Here is a 15,532-nt window from a genome sequence, read left to right as displayed (position 1 = left end):
TTCTTTGACATGGAACTGGACTCAGTCTTCATGAGAGCACGCCTGCCCACCAGAAGGGTTCATGCGATCTTAACTTGTTTCGACCACTTTCGGCAGGGGCGACCACTTTCGACCACTTTCGGCAGAAGCTGAGGATGTGTCACTGAGAGCTGGTCAGCACAGATGCCTACCAGATTGGCTGGGGAGTTGTGACCAAGGGCAGGTCGGCCAGCGGCTATTGGCTACCCCCTGGACCTGTTTTCCTCCCTGGACAATGCACACTGCCCCCCGTGGTACTCCATGTCGGCGCCACCAGGGCCTCTGGGCTTGGATGCTCTGGCTAATGATTGGCCAGGGCTGGAGCTTTACTGCGTCCAGCTAGGCCCCGTTCAATGGCTAGCTGGGATCTGGATGTGGTCTTGGCAGCTTTGGCAAAGCCATTGGAGTCTGCCTCACTGAAACACCTCACTATGAAGGTGGCTTTCTTGGTAGCGATTACCTCCATGAAGAGGGTGGGTGAGCTCCAAGCTCTTTCGGTCTGTTCTGAATGCTACCAAATGGACCCCGGTGGGAGAAGTATGTCTCTCTGCCTCAACCCTTCATTCCTCCCAAAGGTTCTCTGATAGGCATGTGAACATCCCTTTTATTCTGTCTGCTTACGACCCCCTGGCAGTGGCGGGGGAGTCTGGGCCTCCCTCCGGCATGCAGGCACAGGCTGTCTATGTGGAGCGGACACGGTTAGTGAGAACAACAGGCCAGCTCTTTGTCTGCTATGGTGAGAGTCCTGGATGCGGGGCTATCAAAGCAGAGGCTCTCTCACTGGATCTTTACACGATTACGATAGCATACCGCCTGGCTGGCAAGCCAGTGCTGGGATCTGTGCTGGCACATTCAACATGAGGTGTGGCTGCGTCCTGGGCTCTACTGAGAGGTGTACCCCTCACTGATATCTGTGCTGTGGCCAGCTGGACTGCATCTTGCACCTTTGCTAGGTACTATCGGTAAATGTGGCACCTCCCTCTGCAGTTGGTTCAGCAGTCCTGGACGTCGCCTCCCTTTCCGGGGATGGTGCCGGGACCACCCTTCCACATTGACGGCCCCTGTGTCTCGGTCCCGCGCTGGGACTTCCCTGCTGGCTGACCAGGTCCCTCTAGCACCGACTAAATCTGGTACGGGCATACCAAAATATTGGAGTGATCCAATATAATTAAACATAAACAATGTTCCCAATGTAACCACGGTTATGTGAGCTATATGGATCACTCCAATCCTCTATGGTGCTAGAGGCGCCTCAAAAATTATGTAGAGAATGTGATTACGGCCATTGGGTCTATATATAGGGGCGGACCCCTGCTGTGACACAGGTGTACACTGGAGTAAATCTGTAAAGCCTCACCTCAGATGTATCCCTCCGCTGCGGAGTGATCCATACATTTCACATAACCGTGGTTATATTTGTCACCTTCGTTGTGATGCCAGCTGCAGAGAAGTATTTAGGATTACAATATTTTACTGCGGATGCGTTACAGGTGTTGAATGGTAGTGTTCTGTCCTCCCAGGATGTCAGCCTGGGGTAGGATTAGATGGTGTTAAAGTAGTGCAATGGTGGTGTTTTTTTAATGACGGTTAATAGTTGGTTGGGTTATTCTTATTATTTTTTTTCCATTTTCCCTTTTATGTCACCAAGTATAATAGATTGTACAGTAGGTGGTGGCATGCAGCTTTAACTTTTGTTTGCGGACCGCCATAATACTATAGAAGAAGAACGAAAACCGAAGTTTGTAAGAATAGGTCTACTGTAGTGCTTAGTCTCTAAGCTCATTGTAAAGAAGGGAACTTACTTCATCCACCACCAATGTGTAACATGCATTTACACACACACACACACACACACACACACACACACACACACACACACACACACACACACACACACACACACACACACACACAATCAACTTTCTCTCACTCTTTACCTCGTCTGCTCTCCAGACCTTGTTGTACTCCATCAGCCAAACGATCTGCCAGCGTCTGGACAACATGGAGGCCAAGTTGCAGCTGGTAGAGGTGACGTGCCGGACCCTGGAGAAGAAGCTGGATGCCGTAGTCAACAAGAACCAGGCACCCATCCAGGTCCCTATGGTGGCCGGCTCCCCTCTAGGTGCCACCCAGACCTGGAACAAAGTGCGCTGGTGAGTTGAAGTGTGGCCCCGGGTCCATATTCATTAGGGTATATCGTAGCAGGCCATTTTGGCACGACAAACAAAAATGAGAATTTCTTATTTCTTATGTTGAGTTAGTCTTTTCTGTCTCAGTCTGTTTTCTTCTGGTGCCTAATGAATACAACCTGGTTAGGACTGGGGGTCATGGTGGGATATCATTTGGGGACTGGTCAGGGTGAGATGAGGACTTGGAGACAAAGGGTGATACACTGGAGGATGTTGACACTTGTTGACTTGTACTTTGAGGGGTGAGGGAGTACTCATTCCCTTACAAGTGAGTGCTTAAGTAGAATGCGCCTTTTCCCATGAACACAATTTGACACTGGAGCCTGTTGAGGTATTTGACACAGAAGAATTCCCCGTCTGCCCCTGCAGTGTTGTTCCGCAGACCAATGTCATAGTGAGCCAAGACCGACCGAAGGGTCAGGAGGAGTCAGTAACTCGAGGGGCAGATTCACTGGAGAACCTCCTTAGCAAGTGAGTGACTGACACCTGTTTTTTTAGGATCGCATATAGAACAAATACTGTTGTGCATGAAACTGTAAAGTCTGATCTACACAGAACCGTCGTAACACGGTGGTCCTATGAAACCTGCAGAGTTTAGTGAAACAGAACACGGTGGAACGCAGTTTGGCTCGGCCCATGGGTCCCTGTGTTGATACCTCGCTCTAAGCCTCTGTGTTTGTTCCATCAGCACAGTGGGTGGGCGGAGGCAGAACACGTTCCTGGTGAAGGTGCCGGCGCCGGAGGACAGCCAGGAGGAACAGGAGAGTGGTTCAGAGGCCAGCGACTCGGTGTCCAACAGTGGCCAGGCCAACAACTCCCAGAGCACCCAGAACGTCACCCTCATCACCCTCAACTCCGAGGGTACGACCCTGTCGGAGTGTGCACACATGATACATGCATGCACATACACAAACCTTCACAGAAAACCATAAACATGCACAGACAGAGAAACTCAGAAACCACAGACACACACACACACGCACACATGTCCCAAACATGCTTTGAAGTGTGCATTGTAAAGAAAAAGCCTCTTGATCTATTCATCCCTGTCACCATTTTGTAAATCGGGCTGAAGTCTTCTTAGTTAGACAGTTACATCAACACATTTAAACTCAAATGCAGCTGGAATTTGATTTGTGGATGTGATATGTTGCCTGGCACTTCTTAACACCCAAATACTACCACCTGTGTTCGTGTATAATGGTGCTGTGTTTACGTTTCAGTCTGTATCATTACCAGCGTAGACATCTGTTGTAGCTAGTGTCTCACACAGACTGTTTTTAAGTCTCCTAGGATGGTCTCACTCTGTCGAGTCAGCGGCTTTCCCAGTGGTCACTGACACGCCTGAGGAGAGGAAATGTTTTTCTGATTGAGCAAAGTCTCTCACTCTGCAGCTCATGCTGTTGTTTTTGTTGTTTGGGCTGTTTTGAGTGGTTTCTGGAAGGTCCTTGGTTAGCTTCAAAGACGTTCCATGCATACATATTCATTTATTTGCAGCTGCAAGTTTCCATGGCGACGTGTCTTTGTCAGTGTTAGCTGGAGGGCACCATGTGGTTTTCAAAGGGTGTGCGTGTGTGTGAGATCCTTCCACTTTTTTTATTTTTATTTTTTTATTTGACTAGGCAAGTCAGTAAAGAACAAATTCTCCACACCTCTCAAAAGCTTGGGGTCACTTAAAAATGGTTGTTATTTTTGAAAGAAAAGCAATTTTTTTTTGCCCATCAAATTGATCGGAAATACAGTGTAGACATGGTTAATGTTGTAAATTACTATTGTAGCTGGAAATGGCTGATTGTACGCCTACGTAGATATTCCATTAAAAACAGAGGCCCATTATCAGCAACCATCACTGTTCCAATGGCACATTGTGTTAGCAAACCAAGTTTATAATTTGAAAAGGCTAATTGATCATTAGAAAACCCTTTTAAAATTATGTTAGCAGAGCTGAAAACAGTCGTGCTGATTTAAAGAAGCAATAAAACGGGCCTTCTTTAGACTAGTTGAGTATCTGGGGCATCTGCATTTGTGGGTTCGATTACTGTCTCAAAATGTCCAGAAACAAAGGCTTTCTTTTGAAACTCGTCAGTCTATTCTTGTTCTGCGAAATGAAGGCTTTTCCATGTGAGAAATTACCAAGAAACTGAAGATCTCGTACAACACTGTACTACTCCCTTCACAGAACAGTGCAAACTGGCTCTAACAGAATAGAAAGAGGACTGGGAGGTCCCGGTGCACAACTGAGCAAGAGGACAAGTACAGTAGAGTGTCTAGTTTGAGAAACGGACACCTCAGAAGTCCTTAACTTCAGCTTCATTAAATAGTACCCGCCAAACACCAGTCTCAACGTCAACAGTGAAGAGGTGACTCCGGGATGCTGGCCTTCTAGGCAGAGTTGCAAAGAAAAAGCCATATCTCAGACTGGCCAATAAAAATAAAATATTAAGATGGGCAAACGAACACAGATGCTGGACAGAGGAAGATTGGAAAAAAGTGTTACGGACCGAGAAATCTAAGTTTGAGGTGTTCGGATCACAAAGAAGAACATTCGTAAGACATAGAAAAAATGAAAAGATGCTGGAGGAGTGCTTGACGCCATCTGTCAAGCATGGTGGAGGCAATGTGATGGTCTGGGGATGCTTTGGTGCTGGTAAAGTGGGAGATTTGTACAGGGTAAAAGGGATCTTGAAAAAGGAAGGCTATCACTCCATTTTGCAATACCATGACATACCCTGTGGACGGGGACTTAATTGCAGCCAATTTCCTCCTACAACAGGACAATGACCAAAAGCACAGCTCCAAACTATGCAATAATTATTTAGGGGAAGAAGCAGTCAGCTGGTATTCTCTCTCTAATGGAGTGGCCAGCACAGTTACCGGATTTCAACCCTATTAAGCTGTAGTGGGAGCAGCTGGACCATATGGTATGTAAGAAGTGCCCATAAAGCCAATCCAATAAGTGGGTAGTGCTTCAGGAAGCATGGGGTGAAATCTCTTCAGATTACCTCAACAAATTGATAACTAGAATGCCAAAGGTCTGCAAGGCTGTAATTGCTACAAATGGGATTCTTTGATGAAAGCAAAGTTTGAAGGATCATTATTATTATTTCAATTAAAAATAATTATTTATAACCTTGTCAACATCTTGACTATTTCCTATTCATTTTGCATCTCATTCCATGTATGTTTTCATGGAAAACAAGGACATTTCTAAGTGACCCCAAACTTTTGAACAGTAGTGTATATACACTGAAAGGTACAAAACATTAAGAACACCTTCCTAATATTGAGTTCCACCCCCCATTTATCCCTCATAAAATCCTCAATTCATTGGGGCATGGGACTCTACAAGGTGTCAATAGCATTCCACAGGTATGTTGGCCCATGTTGACTCCAATGCCTCAACAGTTGTGTCAAGTTGACAGGATGTCCTTTGGGTGGTGGACCATTCTTGATACCCTGATGAAGACAGCTTGTCTGTCGAAACGTTGGACATAAATATATTTGCATCTGAGCTCCTAGAGTGTGCGGCTCAGCTTTATTTTCTAAGTGTTCTACTCCGCTAGCATCTTGCCTAAATGGGTGTGGACCATTCTTGATACACACGGGAAACTATTAAGTGTATAAAACCTAGCAGTGTTGCAGTTCTTGACACAAACCGGTGTGCCTGGCACCTACTACTATACCCTGTTCAAAGGCTCTTAAATCTTGTCTTGCCCATTCACCCTCTGAATGGCACACCTATACAATCCTTGTCTCAAAATCCTTCTTTAACTTGTCTCCTCCCCTTCATCTACACTGATTTTTGAAGTGGATTTAACAGACGACATCAACAAGGGATCATGGCGTTCGCCTGGTCGGTCTATGTCATGGAAAGAGCATAATGTTTTTTTTTACACTCTGTGTAGATAGATCTAGCTATCCCATAGGAAGTGTGTTGTTCCTTGTTGAACTCTGTAATGCCCCAGGGAGATTCCTATTGTTAGAGAATGCATAATAACCTCTAGAGCTGTGTGTTGATGTACTCCTGATGGTCTCCACAAGGCTGTGCTGTGGTATCAGCAGTAGCAGAGATAGTGAAGGTCTAGGCTTATTTTAAATGTATTCTTTATATATATATTTACATTTTTTTACCAAGTATGTATTTGCTTTGTCATATTTTTGTTAGGGGTGGTTACACGTACATTATTGATGCCAATTTCCACTGAATTTATACCTCCATGTATCTATCTGTAGGCTGCCACAAAATACATTCATACAGAGAAAGGATCATATTGATCACACAGGATTGTGTAACAATAAAATTGGTATTTAAAGCGCAACAAAACGTGGTGTAGGCCTTCCTGTGAAGTATTTTTGCTCTCTGTGTGTGTTTGCTTATGTGCATGTGTGTTACTGTGTCTATACATATAAATATTCATTAAAGCCCAAAAACCTTCACCCATGACAAGGTGTTAGAGCTATTGCTGCTTCACACAAATATGTCTTATAGACACCGACCTACAAATACACTATGTGACCAAAAGTATGTCTTTTATTTGTATTTATTAAGGATCCCCATTAGCTGCTGCCAAGTCCTTGACGGCAGCTACTCTTCCTGTGGTCCTGCAACATTAAGGCATTTATATACAATTTAAAATATTACATGACATTTCATAACATTTTCCACAACACATTGTGTTCCCTCAGGCCACTACTCTACTACCACGTGTATATAAAAAATGAATGTGTACGTGTGTGTGTAGAGTGCGTGTCTTATCATGTGTAAGCGTGTGCCTGTGTCTCTTCACGGTCCTTGCTGTTCCATAAGGCGTCTTTGTACTGCTTGCATCAGTTACCTGATGAGGAATAGAGTTCCATGTGGTCATGTCTCTATGTAGTACCTGTGCGCCTCCCAAAGTCTGTTCTTGATTTCGGTAGTGAAGAGATCTTTGGTGGCATGTCTTGTGGGGTATTCGTGCGTGTCTGAGCTGTGTGCTAGTAGTTTAAACAGACAGCTCGGTACATTCAGCTTGTCAACACTTCTTACAAAAACAAGTAGTGATGAAGTATATCTCTCCTCCACTTTGAGCCATGAGAGATTTACATCCATATTATTAATATTAGCTCTCCGTGTACATTCTAAGGGCCAGCTGTGCTGCCCTGTTCTGAGCCAATTGTAATCTCTCTTTGTGGCACCTGACCATAGGACTGAACATTAGTCCAGGTGCGACAAAACTAGGACCTGCCTTTTTGATAGTATTGTTGAGAAGGCAGAGCAACAGGTTTGCTGTTATGTGGACACCTGCTCGTCCAACATCTCATTCCAAAATCATGGACATTAATATGGAGTTGGTCCCCCCTTTGCTGCTATAACAGCCTCCACTCTTCTGAGAAGGCTTTCCACTAGATGTTGGAAGAATTCTGCAGGGACTTGCTTCCATTCAGCCACGAGCATTAGTGATGTTGGGCACTGATGTTGGGCGAATAGGCTTGGCTTGCAGTCGGCGTTCCAATTCATCCCAAAGGTGTTCGATGGGGTTAAGGTCAGGGCTCTGTGCAGGTCAGTCCCGTTCTTCCACACCGATCTCAACAAACCATATCTGTATGGACCTGGCTTTGTGAAACAGGGAAGGGCCTTCCCCAAACTATAGCCACAAAGTTGGAAGCACAAAATTGTCTAGAATGTCATATGTTTTAGCGTAAAACGGTCCCAGACCATTATTCCTCCTCCACCAAACGTTACAGTTGACACTATGCATTGGGGCAGGTGGCGTTCTCCTGGCATCCGCCAAACCCAGATTCATCTGTTGGACTGCAAAATTGTGAAGCGTATTTAAGAGTCCAATGGTGGTGAGCTTTACACCACTCCAGCCGACGCTTGGCATTGCACATAGTGATCTTAGGCTTGTGTGCGGCTGCTTGGCCATGGAAAGCCATTTCATGATGCTCCCGACGAACAGTTCTTGTGCTTACGTGGGTTCCAGAGGCAGTTTGGGACTCGGTAGTGAGTGTTGCAACCAAGGACAGACTATTTTTACGCACTTCAGCACTCGGTGTTCCCGTTCTGGGAGCTTGTGTGGCCTAACACTTTGCGGCTGAGCTGTTGTTGCTCCTAGACAATTCCACTTCAAAATAACAGCACTTATAGTTGACTGGGGCAGCTCTAACAGGGCAGACATTTGATAAACTAATTTGAAGGGCTGTCCACATACTTTGTTTATATAGTTTTGTGGGTTATACCGAGTAGTTTTGTGGGTTATACCTAGTAGTTTTGGGGGATATACGCAGAGTAGTTTTGGGGGTTATGCCTTTTGTCACTGCACCCACCCACTTAACTCCCCCTTTCACCTCTCTTTATAGACGACTACCCAGCAGGTACGTGGCTTGGCGACGAGAACAATGCAGAGATGCGTGTGCGTTGCCCAGTGTTGCCGGGCGACATGCTCCACCTCAGCACCAACTGCCGCACAGCGGAGAAGATGGCGCTGACACTGCTGGACTACCTTTTCCACCGCGAAGTGCAGGCAATGTCCAACCTGTCAGGACAGGGCAAGCACGGCAAGAAGCAGCTGGACCCGCTCATGATCTACGGCATACGCTGTGAGTCACGCACACCAACCCACTCACTCACACGCTTGACATGGCACCAGTTGCCAGTGACTATTTGATCAATCTTTCCCCATAGATGTATCATAGGCAGGGCTCAATCCCTTCACCCTCTAGCACTTAGGTTATCCTTTGACCCTGTCATCAACCACTTGTCACAACAGCCACACACTCAACTCCAAATGCTCCTATGTTACCTGTTAAGATAGCACTGACCCATGTTGTAGTGTAGCTCCAGTTCCATCCAGTGTGACCTGAATCTCTCTGCATTCCCCAGGCAGGTTAGAACAACACATGCATTCATGCATAACATATTTTACAACATACCAAACTCCAATTGACAAGCACATGTAGGTCAGAGTGTTCATGATGGGGCCATAGCTAATGCGCTGACCCCTTTGATTCCTAATTAAGCTTAAATGGGTAATGAGGGAAGCTGGAGGGGATCCAGGGGAGGGGAGCCAGGGGAGTCTGGCTGTGGTAGAGGAGTATTTATTGGGACTAGTCGTGTGTGTGTGTGTGTGGTGAGGGATTTGGACTCTGTCTCCCCACATCTATTACTGTCTGTTGATCGCAGGAGTGGCGGAGTGTGTTGGTGTGTGTGTCTGTACACTTGTGTGATGCAGTTGTTTTGTGTGTGTCTTTGTGTAATTCAGGTGTGTGTTTATGCAGTTCAGGTATGGTGTGTATGTGTACCTGTGTGTGGAGACAGATTTGGGCTGACACTGAGGTATGTGGGGGCTGGAGCAGGGCCAGGTGACTCACTCACAGTAGGCAGGTTTCCATTGTCCCAGGTTTGTCACAAAAAAATTGTTGCATGTTCAATGGAAACGGCAGATATAGCAGAAGTGTTCTAAAGATCGACAACATTTTGTATCTGTTCGGCAGGTTAATTCTTCTGTCGACAAACTTTCTTTATTGTGATAAACTATGATGGAAACTGTTTTTCTAATAAATGATGAGTGCCAAATCATTTTGAACGCACACATGGCACGTAATGTCACCCCGTAACTATAATGCTCCACCCAACATTTCATTTTAAATGCCCAATACCATTTTTCTTACCATAAAAATGTTTACCCATGCCTGAATTGCTTCGCCTTGCTTTTCTGTTTGGCTGGCAAGTTTAACCATCCAATTATTTCAGATGTACAGGAGTGCAAGTGTCACCAATACACAGACCGTGGTGATACTTTGGCGTATGAGAATTGTTATAATATGGCAAATATAAATGATTGTGTTCTATCCATGCTGTCTTTCACGGGCTACCTGAGACCTGAAACAGCTAGGTGGAAGGACATACAGGATGTCGCCAATGTATTAATACTCAATTTGCCTAAATGGGTAAACACTTCAACCACTACATTTTTATTCGACACTAGGTTTTTCTACAAAATGTTTTGTTGGTGTGACGTCATTACGTTCAGCTGTTTTTATTGACACGATGGTTAAATGGAAACTCACCCAAGCAGGCAATTGTCGCATCTATTTTAAATGCGACCTTTCTAAATGTTGACCAAAAATCGTTGGACAAGTTAATGGGAACATAGCTACTCCTCTGCCTGCCTGTCCAACTGGGACTGGTGAGAGAGCACCTGCCTTTCGTGCCTGTACACGACTGTCAGGCGTATTGTGTGTTGGTGTGTGTGTGCTAGAGGCCAACCCCCACACCCCCTTCCCCCTCCTCGTGTCTCAACTCTTCCCCTCGGGTGATAGCAGCCTCGTTAATCGGGGTAGAAAGAAGCTGTCAACTCCTCCGTCTCACCCTCAAACCAGCTGCTAACATAACCCCACCCTCTCACATGTTATATATCCACCTACATGGTCCCCAGGGTCGGAGATTGGGATGATATGAGTACTAGCAGTGGTACCTGACCACCTGTACCTTGACCACCAGATTTAGAATCTAGCTAGAGTTTTCAGTGCTTCTGACATTTTCACAGTTCAGGCAGAGTTGCATTGTTAGTGGGACAAGGTTGCACTCTCCAAACTACACACACAGACTTGGCATGAACCGCTCTCCATCTTAAGCAATTATTATGACCATTTCTACCTTGTCATGGTGAGTTAACCATCTTAAACTGAAGTCATCCTAACATGTGCCCTCGGTCCTTGTTCCCCTCAGGTCACCTGTTCTATAAGTTTGGCATCACTGAGTCGGACTGGTACCGGATCAAGCAGAGCATCGACTCCAAGTGTCGCACGGCATGGAGACGCAAGCAGCGCGGCCAGAGTCTGGCGGTCAAGAGCTTCTCCAGACGTAGCGCCAACGCGCCTGGCAGCTCAGGTAGTCATGACACACACACACACACACACACACACACACACACACACACACACACACACACACACACACACACACACACACTTTATAGTAAAACTAGTCTTTCCTCTCACTTATGTAAGTGTTGGTGTATAAGGAACCCAGTGAGTAGTGCAGATGCAGAGTGTAGCAGATGGTTCTAATCTTCACAACACAACAACGCCTCCTGTCCTCCCCTCCCTGTGATCCATCACCTCTCACCCCTGACCAGAGAGAGTGGGACAGCAGGGGAAACCCAAATATCCTGTGAGCCCACACAAGGGGTGTACAGTCATAGCCTGCTCTTTTCCAAGACCACGCACCCATGCACCCTGCAGAGCACCTTCTCTCACACTCTCCTTAATAAAACTGCTTCGACATTTAAACTAACTTTAAACCGTTATTTATTAATGAATGTAGAGCGAGGGCTAACACCAAAAGTACAGTCTCCACGAGCCACCAGGGTCTCGCCTCACTACCAATGGCTGGACTGGGGATTATTTACATACTACAGTTCATGGGTTGTGCCCCAGATGGTACCCTATTCACTATATAGTGCACTACTTTTGATCAAGGCCCATAGAGCTCTGGTCAAATGTAGCACACTATATAGGATTAAGGGCGCCATTTGAGAGACACCTGTGGTCATCCTGAAGGTTGGAAGATGGACCTCTTACTGGCAGGAAATACAACATATTGCTATGATATGAGCTGTACCAGTCAGATGTCTGTGTCTCGTGTTTTATATTCCATGATAATATTATTTTAGTCATTTAGGCCTGCTTTGTCCCTTTTATGATCAGTGCGGTGGGATGTAGGCCGACATCAATCTAGCAACAAAAACCCATATTCCCAAAGCAAGCACCAGTGTAAACTAAGCACACACACCCCCAATGAGATAATAGATGGAGCTATGGTGGGCTGATGGGGGACGTGGGTGTGATAGTGGTGGGTGTTTAGACTGAGGCCGGGGGGGGTTGTGTTTGGCCGCTGGGTCATGAGTCTGTTTGGACTGCTAGCTTGAGAGTCCTTGTTGTGTATTTAGACATGATTGATACAGTATAAACACACACCATCATCCAGCAGATGGCCTGAGCTGTTGCCAAGTATTCCTCCAGAGGTGAATGGGCTTTTATTTCAGTTTGCTATCCCCCATTTCCACCTAATTGATCTGTGGGAGTCGGTCAATAATCTGGTCCTAGATCTGTGTCTGAGCTGGGTAGCTTCTATCTTCAACCTTACTGTTGTTAACTCTATTGCATTACACTAGTTCCTCATCCTGCCCTGTGCTAATGCCCTTCCTCCCCAGAGGGTGGCGCTGTGGCGGAGGTGGCTCACATGGAGGGGGTGACCCAGCAGACTCTACACTACACCCTGGCCAACCAGGCCGTCCAACAGGTCCAGATCCACCGCATAGGAGAGGACGGACAGGTCCAAATGGTGAGTGTCAGTCTCCTCTCCATCCTGCCCTATAGCCCTGATTTATTTTGGTTAAACTCTCTATCTCATCCTCTTTTGCTTCTCTCTCATTCTCTTACCTGCCCTGTTTCTCTCTCTGGCTTAAACCCTGTCTTCTATTTCTCTCGGTTTCTCTTTTTCCCCTCTTTTTTCTTTTGCGCTCCCCATTTCTCTGCCTTTGGTCTCGGTTCTTCTTTTCACAAACCTCTGCGTACACACAACTTAGCATGATGGGCTAGGAAAAACTCCCTAGAAAGGCAGGAACCTAGGAAGAAACTTGGCCAGTACTTTTTTGGCTGTGCCGGGTGGAGATTATAACAGTGCATGGCCAAGATGTTCATAGATGACCAGCAGGGTCAAATAATAATAATCACAGTGGTTGTAGAGGGTGCAACATATCAGCACTTCAGGAGTAAATTGTAGTTGGCTTTTCATAGTCGATCATTCAGAGTTAGAGACAGCAGGTGCAGTTGAAAGAGAGTCCAAACCAGCAGGTCCGGAACAGGTAGCACGTCCAGTGAACAGGTCAGGGTTCCATAGCCGCAGGCAGAACAGTTGAAACTGTAGCAGTAGCATGACCACGTGGACTGGGGACAGCAAGGAGTCATCAGGCCAGGTAGTCCTGAGGCATGGTCCTGTGTGTGTGTGTGTGTGTGTGTGTGTGAGAGAGAGAGAGAGAGACTTCCCCCAGATATAACAGACTGATCCTATCCCCCCTGACACATTAACTATTGCAGCATAATTACTGAAGGCTGAGACCGGAGGGGTCAGGAGACACTGGCCCCGTCCAATGATACCCCCGGACAGGACCAAACAGGCAGAATATAACCCCACCCACTTTGCCAAAGTACAGCCCCCACACCACTAGAGGGATATCTTCAACCACCAAACTACCATCCTGAAACAAGGCTGAGTATAGCCCACAAAGATCTCCCCCATGGCACAAACCCGAGGGGGGCTCCAACCCGGACAGGAAGATCACATCAGTGACTCAACCCACTCAAGTGACGCACCCCTCCTAGGGACGGCATGGAAGAGCACCAGTAAGCCAGTGACTCAGCCCCTGTAATAGGGTTCGAGGCAGATAATCCCAGTGGAGAGAGGGGAGCAAGTCAGGCAGAGACAGCAAGGGAGACAGTAGGTATGTACGGCAGGACCAAATCAGAAAAATGGGTAGGAGCAAGCCCACGTAATGCTTTGTAGGTTAGCAGTAAAACATTGAAATCAGCCCTAGCTTTAACAGGAAGCCAGTGTAGAGAAGCTAACACTGAAGTAATATGATCCAATTTGTTGGTCCTAGTCAAGATTCTAGCAGCTGTGTTTAGCACTAACTGAAGTTTATTTAGTGCTTTATCCAGGTAGCCGGAAAGTAGAGCTTTGCAGTAGTCTAATCTAGAAGTGACAAAAACATGGATCACTGTGATCACTTCCTGTTGCCTGTGCACCTTCACGGAGTCACAATGTTGCTCTGTTCCAATGTCCACACTATCACTTAGAATGAAGACAGTGCTTTGACCTTTTCAGTGATAATGAAGGAAAGGATCTTAGTAAATGTTATGTCTGCCATTGAAATGTATTGAAACCCAACTAAGGAGTAAGTACTGTACTACTATCAGATCTCACGTCTTCCACCAGGTTGTCCTGTGTTATTGAGGGAAGCATTAGCTTGATAGCCTGAGTGACAGTCTGTTTGTGGTTTCATGCCAACTCCGTGTCAGTTATTGCCATGTCAAATTGGGGAAACGTTGTTTATGTTTATAAGCTATTTGAAGAGCAAGACTGTTTTAGCTTGACAATGACAGCAAAATAGTTGGCAAGAGCACAAACAGATCTGGGATCAGGCTAGCAGCTTGACTCTGTTGTATATGTTTAGACTTGAAGAGGCAGAGAGCGTTACGGGAAATGCTGGTCATATTATAATCTATGTCAGGTCAGAGTGTGATGAAGCTGGCCGTGCCCCACGCTGACTAAAATGCTTTCTCAAAAGTCCGTAACCGGTTTCTAAAAAATGGACTAGTTATTTGGGAGAAGTATAGTTGTACACACAACGACAGGCTAAGAACAGGCTAAGAACAGGCTAAGGCCAGAATTCCACCCTTGCAGACTATAAAAACTAAATGATCATTATTTGTGAAAAGTATAGTTTTGTGTTCATCTCGGTTGACCCAGAACTACAATCTTGCGTAATTTGGTCAGATGCTAGTATGTCCATGAGATATCAGTTTTGCCTTAATATCCAATGCAATATTATCATGTCAAGGTTAAACTATTTGAAATAATTGTAAATACTTATGTGTTTGATTGAGCTTGCCTGGCTTAATGGTCCAATGTAGTAGTCCTAAACTGCAAAACCCACCCATCTGGCACTCCAAGCAGGCTAGAGCAAACGCTCAATGTACATTTTGAAAGATTTCAAATAGTATTTGAATCTAGGCCTAGTGGGGAGAGAGTGACTCATGATGGGGAGCTTACCGTTGTGCAGATATTACCCTCTTGATATTCTACAGAGTATTAGCGGGTGCAGCCAAGCCTGAAATTTACAAGTGCTGCTAATGCAGTGGAGGAAATGTAAAGCATAGGATCTGTCAGACAGCGACTGCAGCAGGGCTCAGACTAGAGGCTGATGGTGGAGGGGTGAGAGTGGATGTATGTGTTAACGGTGCCACGCACACATTGTGAGTTATTGTTCTCTCTCTCTCGTTCTCTCATATTGTTCTCTCTCTCATCTTGTTCCCTCATCTTGTTCTCTCTCTCATCTTGTTCTCTGATCTTGTTCTCTCTCTCCATTATCAGATACCTCAAGGACACCTCCATATTGCCCAGGTCCCTCAGGGGGAAGAGGTGCAAATCACACAGGACAGTGAGGTAAGTGTTTCTGTCCGCCCGTCAGCCTGTCTGTCTATCTATCCGGGTATCTCAGTGAGTGACTGAGGGCCACTTTAATAGTCAGTAATGGGAGCCAGTATGAAAGTCATTAGGC

General features: G+C 45.9%; 1 protein-coding gene across 4 annotated transcripts in view; it reads left to right on the top strand.

Annotated features, from left to right (window-relative positions):
- banp (BTG3 associated nuclear protein) overlaps window positions 1–15,532 on the top strand; it is a 70,977-nt gene that overhangs the window by 15,718 nt on the left and 39,727 nt on the right. For 3 of the 4 annotated variants that reach the window (XM_064951619.1, XM_064951620.1, XM_064951621.1), the window contains 7 exons: window positions 1,972–2,171; window positions 2,577–2,678; window positions 2,896–3,068; window positions 8,547–8,786; window positions 10,918–11,079; window positions 12,404–12,534; window positions 15,346–15,417. In XM_064951619.1, coding sequence (XP_064807691.1) covers window positions 1,972–2,171; window positions 2,577–2,678; window positions 2,896–3,068; window positions 8,547–8,786; window positions 10,918–11,079; window positions 12,404–12,534; window positions 15,346–15,417 — 1,080 coding nt within the window. The remainder of the gene's footprint in view (window positions 1–1,971; window positions 2,172–2,576; window positions 2,679–2,895; window positions 3,069–8,546; window positions 8,787–10,917; window positions 11,080–12,403; window positions 12,535–15,345; window positions 15,418–15,532) is intronic. The other variant, XM_064951622.1, reaches the window with a different exon arrangement.

The sequence above is a fragment of the Oncorhynchus masou genome, chromosome 31 (genome assembly GCF_036934945.1).
Source record: "Oncorhynchus masou masou isolate Uvic2021 chromosome 31, UVic_Omas_1.1, whole genome shotgun sequence".
Lineage (NCBI taxonomy): Eukaryota > Metazoa > Chordata > Actinopteri > Salmoniformes > Salmonidae > Oncorhynchus > Oncorhynchus masou.
The sequence above is the reverse complement of the archived record's forward strand: the minus strand, read 5'-3'. Positions and strand labels throughout refer to the sequence as shown.